The sequence below is a fragment of the Ceratotherium simum genome, chromosome 16 (assembly GCF_057802395.1).
Source record: "Ceratotherium simum simum isolate JZ-2026a chromosome 16, ASM5780239v1, whole genome shotgun sequence".
Classification (NCBI taxonomy): domain Eukaryota; kingdom Metazoa; phylum Chordata; class Mammalia; order Perissodactyla; family Rhinocerotidae; genus Ceratotherium; species Ceratotherium simum.
Window position 1 is genome coordinate 35893295 of NC_141915.1, and position 11899 is coordinate 35905193.

The window sequence follows — 11899 nt, forward strand, 5'->3', positions numbered from 1 at the left end:
GTGCCTGGACCTCTGGGGAGAAGAGGAAGCCTTAGTGGTCTTTACTGTACCCTGAAGACCCCAGAAAGAACCGGATGTGTTGAGTGGTCTCAGGCCAGCCTCTTACCCTCTCTAGGCCTTGAATATCTATCCATGTGAGGCCAAAGGGATCTGCCTTGCCACCTCATTCATGAGGGTCAATAGGATGACAGAGACAAGAGGACTTTGCAAACTGCCTAGACCTTTCCAAAGCCAGGGCTGGGGCTGCCAAAAAGGCCACCTGTGCTTCGCCACGCTCACCCTGCTCCTCGCTGCCCCCAGACCAGGCTCCACTTGCTCAGTCCTGAGACTTCCTGGCAAGGCTGTGCAGGCTCCAGCCAGGAAGGGGCCAGCTGACCTTGTTGGCCGGAGCCCTAATCTCCTCCAGATGGGCCGGTGGCTTGCACCGAGGGGACAGCTGCCCAGACAAAGCTGACCCTGGTGCCAGTGACCACGTGTGTGACGGTGTGCAGGGGGTGGCCACGGTCCTGAGTGGATCTTGGAGAGCCTCAGTCTAGTCTCCCAGCTCCTTCCTGCCCACTCCTGCGCACTGCTGACACCCCACAAGCAGAGGCCCCATTAGGACCTCGTCTCGAGCAGCCTCTTCTGGCTATCTGTACTGCTTGGCTCTGGGGCTACGAGGGTGCCCAGGCTCAGAAGACCCCTGAAGGGCTGGGGAGGACATCTCCTTTCCCTCCTCCACGCCCGTCAGCCCCATCCCCCTATACCTGCCCTTCCCAAAGCACACTTTCCAGTCTCCTCCCCGCAGTGTAAGCCAGATGGGGTTTCTGGGGCCAGTAAAGATGTGGGTGCCCAGGACGGGACTTGTGAGCATCTCCCAACATTGAGGGGACAGGAGGAGGTCACAGGAAGGCACTAGCTTTCCCTGCAGCAGGAAGGACTCAGATGTGGAGAAGGATTTCCAACCCAAATGATGTTCCAGATGAAAGAGAACTCTCCCTGGGCTGGCTTGTGTGAAAGCAGGGGGATGGACAATATGACTTCCTGCAGGGCAGCTTTGGCTCCATCTTGGTGAGGCTGGAGGCTGGATGGATATCCCGAAAGAAATGTCCTTGGTCCTGATAACAGCAGCTCCCACGCCATACCAGAGCATATGCAAATGTCACCATTCCGTGAAAAATAAAATCTCACAGAGAGCCCTCCCTGCCTCTTCCCCAGCTTAAAACAGGAGGAGACAACGGGAAGGAGAGGGCAGGCCCCTTTTTAACCCTGCCTGAAGGCAAGGATTGGCCTTCCTCTCCTGGGCAAGTCCACATCCCCGTCCCCACCGCTGGTGGTCATTTCTGGTCCCCTGACCTCAGTTTCACTCAGGCTGCAATGACCACGGGCGGGGGCAGGGTCAGCCTGGTGACCTCTTAAGGTGAAGGAGGAATTCGACAAGGCAGAGGGGTCAGCTAGGAGCTCCTGGAGGAAGGGGCTGTGGGCTCCTGGTTCCCAGGGTGGAGCCCAAGGCCCCTCCCTCACAAGCAAGGCTGAGGCCCTGAGGTTACCACGGGACGCTGTTAGGTTTATTCCAGGGTGAGTGGGTGCCCATGGCGGGGAACAGCGAGGATGGCCGAGGTCACCTGGTGACAGGGTGCCCAGGGATGGCCACAGGTTCTGCAGGGCCCTGCAGGGCCCTGCAGGGCCGGAGTCTGGTCAGCTGGGAAGCTCCGCCTTCTGCCCCGGCCCGAGGGGAGAGGCGGCGATCACGGATGCAGCAGTTTTCGTAATTCGCAGGGCTCAGTGATAGGCAGGGAGCAGGCTTGATTCTCACACACATAGGCGGTGGCCCGGTCGTCTAGCCGTCGCAGGGTACTCAGGAAGGGCAACTGGCGGGACAGGAAGCTCGAGGGGTCCCCGTCAGCCAGAATCAGCACCTTGGGTAGTGGTGGAGTAGAGAGGGTGACCTGGGGAGTGCTGGCACACTGGCAGGGCCCACTGGTGGGCTTCCTCTCCCAGGGCCTTCAGAGAAGGAGGTACTGGGGAGCCGAGGAGGGGAGGGGCCCCAGGCAGGGGAGACGGAGGGTGGGGCCGGGCTCACGGACACAAACCTTGTTAGGCATGTAGATGGAGTGGACACACTGCAACAGAGCCTTGGTGTCCTTAGCCTGGGGGTCTCCACAGATCACGATCTGGCCGGAACAGAAGGCACCTCCAGTGACAGGTGTGGGGGCTGGACGCAGACCCACCAGCCCTTCCCCTTCCTCCCTCCACCCCACCCTACATCCCTAAGAGAGAATGGGGACTCAGCTCAGCAGCCCCCAGACCAGCTGCCTATCTGATAAAGGCCATATCAAATTACACAAAGTGGCAGTGTCATGCCTAGCAGTAGAGATAGAAACACGGGGAGACACACACATGGGCAGACACTCCAGCACACACGTACACGCACACACAGAAGACTCGACACACTGGAAGACACACAAACACACAGAGACCCATACACAGGGAAACATACAGTTGTCACATCTACACACAGTGGATGCCCCCAGAGAGGCAGATACCACACATACAAACACCAGACACACATACACACAGGCAGACACAGAGGCAGAGACATACAGGCGAGTGTGCAAATATAAACAGGCAAACCTGAATATGGGGATATACAAGCAGACCGACAAGGGGATACACACTGGTGAACACTCACACCAGCACACACTCAGAAAGGCAGGCATGCACACACACAGTCACACACCTCCAGGCTCACACATCCAGCGGCGCACACACAGCAATAACTAGGGACATACACGCAGATAAGCATATACCTGCACACACACTGGCAGACCCAACCACACAGACACACAGAGAAGCACTTCACCAACCACAGGGACCCATGTTTAGCCCCTGCCTGCTGGCCCCCCTACTCTGAGAGCCCCAGTCACAGGCACTCACACGGCCCCTGCCTGTGCCGGAGGCCTGTCTCAGACACTCACACCGACTCCTCCACCTGCACAGAGCAGCCTTACAGATGTTCCCGTGGAGACACTCACTCACAGATAGCCACACACTCACAGACTTGAGCTCTGGGGGACAGCCCCAGGAGCCCCACCCCATGCCACCATCCTGCACTGCAGCCCCAGCTCCCCTGCCACCCATGGTCCCAGCCCAAGTGCTCTCACCACCCCTACCTGTTTGAGAGTCTGCTGGTGGGCTGAGAGGGCACGGACCATCTCAGGCAATGCCACGGGGACACGGCGCATGCGCTCAGAGAAGGCAGTCAGTAGGCACACACACTTGTCCATCCAGTCCTTGTGGCCTGTGAAGCCGTGCAGCCGAAGCAGGTTGTGGGCCGACACAGAGTTGGCACTGGGCTCTGCACCATCCTGGTCTGCAGGGCACGAGGGGGCAGGGGTGGTGAGGGATGGTCCTTGGGTTCCAGGACCCTGCCCCAGGACTGTGGCCAGGGTGGCTGGGGGGATAGGATGGAGGAGTCCCTGCCCACCCGCTCCAGCCCCAGCTCTGCAAGTGCACTGCCAGCACTGGCAGTTACAGATCCTTCCCTCGCTCACACGCATCCTCAACTCCACCTGCCCCAGGCTGCACTGCTGGTCCCGGGGCTCCCCCCTCTCACTCCAGCACCTCCATCCAGCCACCCAGTGGCTGGAGCCAGAGTGGCATCATCCTTGCCCTCCCTTCCTCTCCCTCGCCTCTCACTTCCAATCCACTCACGAGTCTGCCAGGTCTGTGGCCAGAACAGACCCATATCCGACCACTTCTCCCCTCACCAGGCCTGCCTGGACTGAGTGCCATTGACGGCCTCCTAACTGGTCCCCTGTCTCCCCTGCCCCATCAGTTTCCACCATCAGTCAGAGTGACATTCTCAGACCTAAACCAGAGCAAGTCACAATCCACTTAAAATCCCCGTTCTCCAGGGCACAGGCTGCCTCCTCCAGGCCTCTCACAGGCTGCTGCCTCTGCCTGAGTCCCTCCCCAGCTCCTCCATGGCCGCACGGCCCCATCTTGCCCTCCAGCCCTTGATTAAATGGCACCTGTCACAGGTTTAATCTGACCTCCCCCCAGCAGAGTTGGGCTCCGCTGTTGTTCTCTCTCAAGGCCCTTCCATTCATTCAGCTGACACTTACTGAGCCCCTACCAGGTGCCAGGCCTGCGCTAGATCCTGCGGATACAGCAGTGGCACAAAGTCCTGCTCCCAAGATGCTCACATTCGAGTAGGGGAGAGAGACCATTAACAGACACGTGGGAGACGGTAAGCACTACCGAGAGAAGAGGATGTGGTGCACGGTAGAGGACTCCTACTTCTTCGTGGCGTCACAATTTTACCTACGCGTTTGTGCGTGCAGTTTTGCATTAAGTATTACTGTTTCTAAGCTGTTTCCCCTACTGCACTGTAAGCTTCGTGAGGGTAGGGACCAAGTCAGCCTTGTTCAACATCTGAATCCAGGCGTGTCAGTTACTGCTGCTAAGCCTGTTCACGAAATATTTAATCTTTACATCAACCCTCTCAGGTAATACCGAAGGTAGCTCCGTTTTGCACATTAAGAAACCGAGGCTCTGAAATACGAGACCAGCCCAAAGTCACTCGGTTAGTAAGTGGTGGAGACACGAACCCCTGCCCACGCCAGCTCTTCACCACCACATTGCGCTCACGCCTCCCCCAGGGAAACCAAGCCCCAGTTGGGCCCAGGACCCCAGGCCAGCTCCGCACCCCCACTGACCATCCTTTAGACGCAGGGGCAGGCCAGCCCCCAGCTCGGCCTCACTGCAGAAGTAGCCGCCACCCTGGGAGTCCCAGAAGAGCCTGTCCTGCGTGTCCTGCAGCCGCAGAGCCCACTCGAGCCACGCGCTCTCCTGCGTGGCCTCGTACAGGTCCAGCAGGCCCCGCACCACGAAGGCGTAGTCCTCCAGGAAGCCCCAGCAGGGCGGGTTGCTGGGGGGACAGGCATTAGGGGAGGGGACAGGCCAGGGAGAGAGGGGCTTTCAAAGAGGAAGCCCTTTTCACGCATGCTCTCATTTTACCCTCAAAATCCACCTCTCAGGTAGGTCCCGTTAGCCCATTCCCAGATGAGCAAATGGGCCCAGGGAGGTTAAGAGCTCACAGCGGGCAGATGGCAGACCCAGGAGTGGGGCCGACTCGGAGGAGAGGAGAGGGGCAGAGATAGGCCTGGGACACCCAGGGAGTCCAACCTTCCTGCTCTGCCCGGCCCCCGACCTGTGCTCCACAGTCGCCCCGGAGCCTGCATAGCAGGTCCGCATCAGGCGGCCACTGGCCACGTCAAACATGTGCCGCTTCAGGAACTTGGCACCGTTGATGGCATAGCTGATCAGCCTCTCCAGGCCCAGGACAGCCCCGGTCACGGCATAGCCAGACACCATCAGCCCTAGAGGGAAGAGACACCAGTGGTCCTGAGAAGCTGGCGGGGCCCTCCAGGTATGTGCACCCCAAACCCCCTCCAAGCCCCGACACCTCTCTGGAGCGATGGGGTGAGCGGAGAAGACCTTGGGCCCCAGCACCAGGCAGGGCTGGGCTCCTGGCCCCTGTATGTGACATTGGGTGGGTTACTTAAGCTCCCTCAGCCTCATTTGTAAATTGAGGACAATAAATCTTATGAAGGAAGAATTAATATTTAGCAGGTGTCTGACATACAGAGGGGCCTCGTGAAGGGCAATTCTATAAACGGGATCAGGCCTCAGACAGGGCGGCCCACCATTCCAGGCGGCCAGCGTCTTGCTGTCCAGGTGCGGCTTGGGCCGGTGTTTCCGGGCCTGGAAGAGCTTCTCCAGCCCCGTATTGAGCAAGGTCCGTACAGCCTCTACGTCCAGGCCAAAGCGGGCAGCAGTCAGCTCCAGTGAATAGCGGACGGTCAGCACATTCTGGCCCTGCAGCTCCCCCTTGGGGTCCTGAGGAAAACAGCCCTTGTCCGAGGGAGTCCACTCACCTGGCCAGCGTCAGCACCCCTCCCGTGTCCCCAGGAGTCCTCACCTGACTGGAGCTGATGTTGCCGGCCTCCGTGAGCCCATAGTGCTTCATGAGGAGCTGGCCTGAGGTGAGCGGCTCGGTGGCACCCGGCACGGGCTCGGGGAGGAGCTGCTGGACCTCTTTGACCGTCCACACATAGAAGGCGCCTTCCTTGGGCCGCCGGCCCTGCTCCGGGGGTGAGTCTGCGTCCTCTGCGCTGTAGAAGCCTCCAGACTGTGGGGAGGGGAGAGTTGGCTGGCCCCAGCCTTCAGGGCAGGGGAGGCCCCGAGCCCTCCCGCAGCCAGGTCCGCCTGCCTCCATGGACACACACCCGGTGACTCAGGTTCCGAGCCACGTACTGCAGGATGCCTTTGGCAACATCGGAGTAGAACTCGTCACCAGAGATCTGAGGGGGGGAGGAAGGAGGCTGTAAACAAAGGATCCCAGGCAGCCTAGGTATGTGGGGGGCAGTCAACATTCTCCCCAGGGGTGGGGACGGAGCCGGGGTAGCATGCATACTGGAGGGAATTAGGGGTGAGGTTAAGGGGGAGCCACAAGCCACCAGGAAGGCCCTGGGAGGGGCAGCCAGGGGTAGGTGGACAGGCTGGGAGTCTTTGCTTCAGGCTGGGGTCAGGGGTCACCTGGAAGGCCTGTGAATAGGCCACTGCGAGCTGCGCCTGGTCATACAGCATCTTCTCGAAGTGGGGGACGTGCCACTGGCGGTCCGTGGAGTAGCGATGGAAGCCCTGTGCCAGGCAGGACACGGGGTTGGAGGCCAATCCCAGCCCCTGCCGCCCCCTACCCCCCAGCTGCCTCCTGCTGCCCCCTCCAGGGAATGCCTAGCGCCCCTCACCTGCCCCACGTGGTCTCGGATGCCCCCGTTAGCCATCATTTTCAGAGTGTGCAAAGCCATCTGCTGGGCCCGAGAGCCATCCTGGGTTAGCCGATGGCTGAGCCAGTAGGAGAACAGGAAGCTCAGGATGACTGCGGGCACCAAGAGCAGCCGGTATGAGGATGGGGGTCAGGGGCTGGGATCTGGGTGAGCAGGAGGCCCTTGGCCAGGCTGCGGTTGGGAGTTCACTCAACAGGCAGTCTCTCTGGACAGGCTGGGGGTCAGGAGGTCAAAGGTCAACCCAAAGCATGGAAGATCATTATCCGGGTCAGTGTCAAATGTCAGAGGGTCGCCGCTAAGACGAGAAGTCAGGTTTTCACTAGATAACTACCGACAGGCTGGGGATAAGGTCACTGGCCAGTCAGGAAAGCAAGAGGTTAATGACTAAGCCAGGGGTCAGAAGATCATTGACCAGGACAGGCACCAGGAGGACAGGCTGGGGTTGGGGCAGGCTTGGGAGGCACTGACCTGGCGTGGGGAACTTGGGGGCCTCAGCAAAGCCGCCGTACTCCTCATCGTAGCCCTCGTCCAGCTGCTGGAAGCAGCGGCTGTTCATGGTGGCAGCAGAGGGTGGCAGCTGGCGGTCACCCATGCTGATCTCCGACCGGGCCAGCAGGGCTGTGGTGACACGCTGGCTGTTTTCTAGCAGAGCATTCTTGTTCTGTTTCCACTGTGGGAGGCAGCGGCATATCTGGAGGTCAGCATGGGTGGGGGCCCCTTGTTCCCTCGCCCAGGATCCCTAGTCCCCCCAACTCCCCACTGCACACTGACCTGCTCCCGTATTCTCTGCAGCACAGTGCGGAAGCCAACTCGGGTCAAGCCGTCCTCAGGGGGGAAATAGGTGCCCCCCACAAAGGGCTGGAGGTTGGGAGTCAACCACACACTCATGGGCCAGCCCCCACCACTGCTGGTGGCCTGGCAGAGAAATGGCCAGGGTGAAGAGAGCAGCCCCCTGTGCATGGGCACTGCCCGCATGGGAAGACCACTCACCTGCACGAAGGTCATATACACCTTGTCCACATCTGGCCGCTCCTCCCGGTCCACCTTCACGCTGACAAAGTCCTCATTGAGCAGGCGGCTAATCTCCTCGTTCTGGAAGGACTCCTCCTCCATCATGTGGCACCAGTGGCAGGTGGAGTACCCCACTGGAAAGCCGCCATGGGGGGACCAGGGGGAGCCAGTTACTGGTCGGAGGGGCCCCAGCTGGACTGAAGAGGCCCAGACCTCTAGTTTCCTGGGAGGCCCCCAGGCCCAGAGGACCCTTCCCCCATCCCCCACCACTCCCCATCCCAGGGAAGGTGGGTGCATTACCTGAAAGGAAAATTGGCTTGTTTTCTTTCCTGGCCTTGTCGAAGGCTTCCTGTCCCCAGGGGTACCTAGGCCCGGCAGGGTGGGGCATCACTCACCAGCCCGGGGGTGTGGAGGGGCTGAGAGCCCAGCTGCCCTGGGGGAGGGCCCCGGGAGCTGTACTCACCAGTCCACGGGATTGTAGGCATGTTGCAGGAGGTACGGTGACTTCTCATTGATCAGGCGGTTGGGGACCTTCTGGGGTGTGGCCTGGGAGCAGTTGGTCCGGCTTCCCTTCCCTCCAGCAGGCATGGGCACTGAACTACTGACCGTCACGCTTCGGTCCTTGTCCCGGGAGGAGCTACCCCTGGCATGGACAGGTGGGTCAGGTGAGGGGTCTCCACCTACCTCCCCCTAGGCCCAGACCACCCTGCCCTGTCCTCTGGTCCTGCTCCCAGAACCCCCTGCTCCCAGCCCAGCCCACCTGTCTGAACCACGGGGGAGACCGTGGCCTTTGTGCTCCCCCTTGTGTTTTTGGGGGGGTGAAGAAAGGTGGCTCATTGGGGGCTCCCTGCCAGGTTAGTCTCCCCCAACCTCTCGGACCTGGTGGTGGGAAGGATGACTGTGAGGTCAGGGCGAGTCACAATGGGCAGAATGTTCTTCAGGCTCCATTCTCTCCCCCTAACCCGGCCCCTCCCCAGGGCAGTTGTGAGGGAGGTGTCTCTGGTACGCCTGGTTGCGTGTTCTAGGCAGGAAGGCTGCCCACGGCTGGTGGCTGGACAGGGCAAGAAGAGTTGGGCCTGGGACCGGACCCGGTGAGGGGCAAGGAGAAGAAAATCGACACAGGGGACTCCCTCACTCAACATCCACCTGCTGGGCACTTCTGTGGGGCCAGGGCCTGTGCCAGACCCCCCAGACCCTCAGGGACTCAGAAATGGGTCCTGATCTCAGACGCTCAGCCTGGGAGGGTGGCGCTGCTAGGGAGATCTAACTAATGACAGGCTCATGCAGCAATGAGGACCATGACAGGGCGGCCCAGGGTGCTACTGGACAAGGACCCTTGGCCCAGCATTGGGACTCAAGGAAGGCTTCCTGGAGGTGGTGTCAGAACAGAGTCCCCTGTAGCTAGCTCTGCAGCTGGAGGGGAGGGAAGGAGGGCGTTACTGCCTGGGCCAGATCGCGAGGGCAGATGGCGGGGTGGGGGGTGGAGGGGGTAGTGGCGGGGTGGGGCGGGGGTAGGGGCAGTGGCGGGGGAGGCAGACATGAGAGCGTAGCCAGGCAGGAACTGGCGACCAGCGCCAGGACGACAGGCCCCAGGGCCCGGCGGGCGCAGGGCGCGCCGCAGCGACCCACTCGCCCGCCCGTACCTGCGGCTCGCGGCGAGGCCCGGCCGGGCGCGGGGCAGCAAGAAGCCACGGCGGTGCCAGGCCCGCGCGCCCAGCATGGCTGCTCGGGGCCGTGGGCTGGGACACCGCGGACGGGAAGGGAGGGCCGGAGGCTGCGAGGGGCGGGCCCGGGCACCCACCCAGCCGCGGGCGGGTCTTCGCCGAGACTCCGGGCCTCGTGGCTGGTCTCCGAGCGCCGCCCGGTGGCCGAGCGCGGGATTGCAGACCGGACAGCCCGGGTTTGGGAGGACCCGGGTCTGTGCACAAAACTGGGCGGACTCAGCTGGACCTAAACGAGCTGCCTGCGGAGAATGACCTTCATGAGGAGAACATGGAGGGCTGTGAGGATGTCAGGGCCGTGGAACGCCAGAGCCTCATTTTGTCCAACGCTTGCCCATTTTACAAATAAGAAATGAGGCCCGCCCAGCCAGTAAACTGTGCCTTTGCTCCGCCCCCCTCCCATCTCAAGGTCCTGCGCAAATCCCTCCCACTCCAGGAAGCCTTCCCCGAATAGTAATCACCAGCCAACTTTAGGTCCTATCACGTACTTTACACACTTGTCTCATTTGCTACATTCAGCCAGTATTTATTGAGTGCCCACTGCCTGCCAGACACTCTGCTAGGTACACTGGTGGGCAGAGACCAGGCTCCTGCCCCTTGTGCTGCTCACAGTCCGATCCGGGAGGCAGAAGCTACCCGGACAGCCATACAAACGAATGCACAACTCCCCACTGTGAGAAGTGCTGTGCCGAAGGATAACAACGAAGCTGGTCTGGTGGGAGAAGCAAGCGGGGGAAGGCTTCCCTGAGGAAATCACATTTGTGTAGCAGCCATGGAGGAACGAGAAGATGGAATCTGGAGAGGGCGTGGGGGTAGTGCTGGGGAAGCAGGAGGAACAGATGTGCAAAGGCCCTGTGGCACTGCAGTGAGTCAGGGCTGAGGAACTGTGGAGGCCAGCATGGCTGCAGGACAGAGTGCAAAGGGAAGAGAGGTACTAGACAAGGTTGTGAGGTTGGGAAGGAGGGCAAGGGCCAGGTCTGGGAGGGACCTGTGAACTGTGAGATGGAGTTTTGGTTATTGATAAGAGCAGAAGAAAGATGTTGAAGGGCTTTAGTCAGGGGAGTGACCCCGCATTTTGGAAAGCTCCCTCTGGCTTCCTGGTGGAGAACAGACTGGAAAGGGGCAAGAGCAGAAGGAGGAGGTTAGGAGGCCATAGGTGGATGGTGGATGCCCGCACCTGGTGGAGGTGGAGGTAGAGAGAAGGGGATGGACTCGAGGCCCGTAAAGGAGGAGACGTGGTCAGGATTGACAGTGAGGGAGAGGGGGGTGTCACAAATGATTCACAGAGTGGGACTTGTGCTGGATGGTGGGACCACTTGCCGAGGAGGGGGCACAGGAAGAGGCTCAGGTGGGGGGGTTCATGAGGTCATTTTTGGACGTGTTGGTTTGAGATGCCTTTGAGACGTACATGTGGACATGACAAGGCTCTGGAATGCAGAGGAGAGGTTGGTGGGAGAGAGGAATCGGGGGTGTTCAGTGTGGAGACGGTGCGGGCATGGGAGAGATCATCCAGGAGCCTGCAGCGAGAGGAGAGAAGGCGGCCCAGGCGCAGGCTCGGGGGAACTCAGGAGTGCACCTGTGAAAGACAGAGAGGGAACCGCCCGAGTGTCAAGGGAAAACCAGGAGAGGGTGTTGCCGCGGAGGCAAGGGGGCAGAGAGTTGCAAGGAGGGAGGGTCCGCATGGTCAGATTCCAGAGAAACCAAAGAGGATGAGAAAGATAAAGGTCCACTGGCTTCAGCCACATGGAGGCCATCGTGAGCTTGGTGGGCAGTGTTCCAGTGAGGTGAGGCTGACAGCAGAAGCTGACTGGAGTGGGTTGAAGAGGGAGGGGAAAGAAAGGGGACACAGACAGGACGGGCGCTTGATGTGAGGGGAAAGATGGAAAGACATTTTCAGTGGATGAGGCTAATTATGACAAACAGCAAGAGGAAGGATTCGGTTGGGAGAAGGCCGCTGACTATATGGAGATCACAGAAGGTGGGGGTGGTGGGGTGATGGAACAGTTGGCAGGCTGCGGGTCTGGTGGGTGCTCCCTGGAAGGAATAAGGTTAAGATCAGAAAACAGGAAGCCTGCCTTGAATGTGGAGGAATTGGGGGTGATGACAAGCCTGAGAGGTCAAGGGGCAGCAAGGTCATCCTCTTGGCTAATGGAGTCATGCGGGATTGAGCAAGATCTGGGTGAGAGCAAGACTGTGAGCCAAGACTGAAGCATGGCAAGAATGAGGTGGAGAGCAGCCCCAGGCAGGGAGGAGGCAGGACTGCCCAGTGGCTCCAGCCTCCAAGGAGGAGGGATCTTACAGGAGGGAGATGGTCCAGAAGTAGCTATGGGGAGC

The 11899-nt window shown here is 60.3% G+C and overlaps 1 protein-coding gene across 1 annotated transcript; it reads right to left on the minus strand.

The window, feature by feature from the left end:
- Positions 1-1507: 1507 nt before the first annotated feature.
- SPATA20 (spermatogenesis associated 20) lies at positions 1508-9590 on the minus strand. The gene is made up of 16 exons (XM_004434690.2): positions 9488-9590; positions 8308-8487; positions 8145-8209; positions 7824-7978; positions 7605-7748; positions 7302-7503; positions 6795-6925; positions 6583-6687; positions 6273-6347; positions 5966-6175; positions 5691-5883; positions 5195-5363; positions 4701-4912; positions 3153-3352; positions 2073-2153; positions 1508-1898 (listed from the first exon to the last, which is right to left on the minus strand). Exons 1-16 carry the CDS (start codon positions 9562-9564, stop codon positions 1728-1730), a joined length of 2370 nt encoding a protein of 789 aa, XP_004434747.1. The 5' UTR covers positions 9565-9590; the 3' UTR covers positions 1508-1727.
- Between the last annotated feature and the right edge of the window lie 2309 nt (positions 9591-11899).

What these genes read in the sequence shown, in the direction of transcription:
- SPATA20 (XM_004434690.2), bottom strand. Translation starts at nt 9,564, where the DNA reads ATGCTGGGCGCGCGGGCCTGGCACCGCCGTGGCTTCTTGCTGCCCCGC. An exon ending in TCCGAGACCACGTGGGGCAG is followed by an intron (nt 6,688 to 6,794) that starts GTGAGGGGCGCT and finishes TGCCTGGCACAG; the next exon opens with GGCTTCCATCGCTACTCCAC. An exon ending in ACCAGCAGACTCTCAAACAG is followed by an intron (nt 2,154 to 3,152) that starts GTAGGGGTGGTG and finishes TGTTCCGGCCAG; the next exon opens with ATCGTGATCTGTGGAGACCC.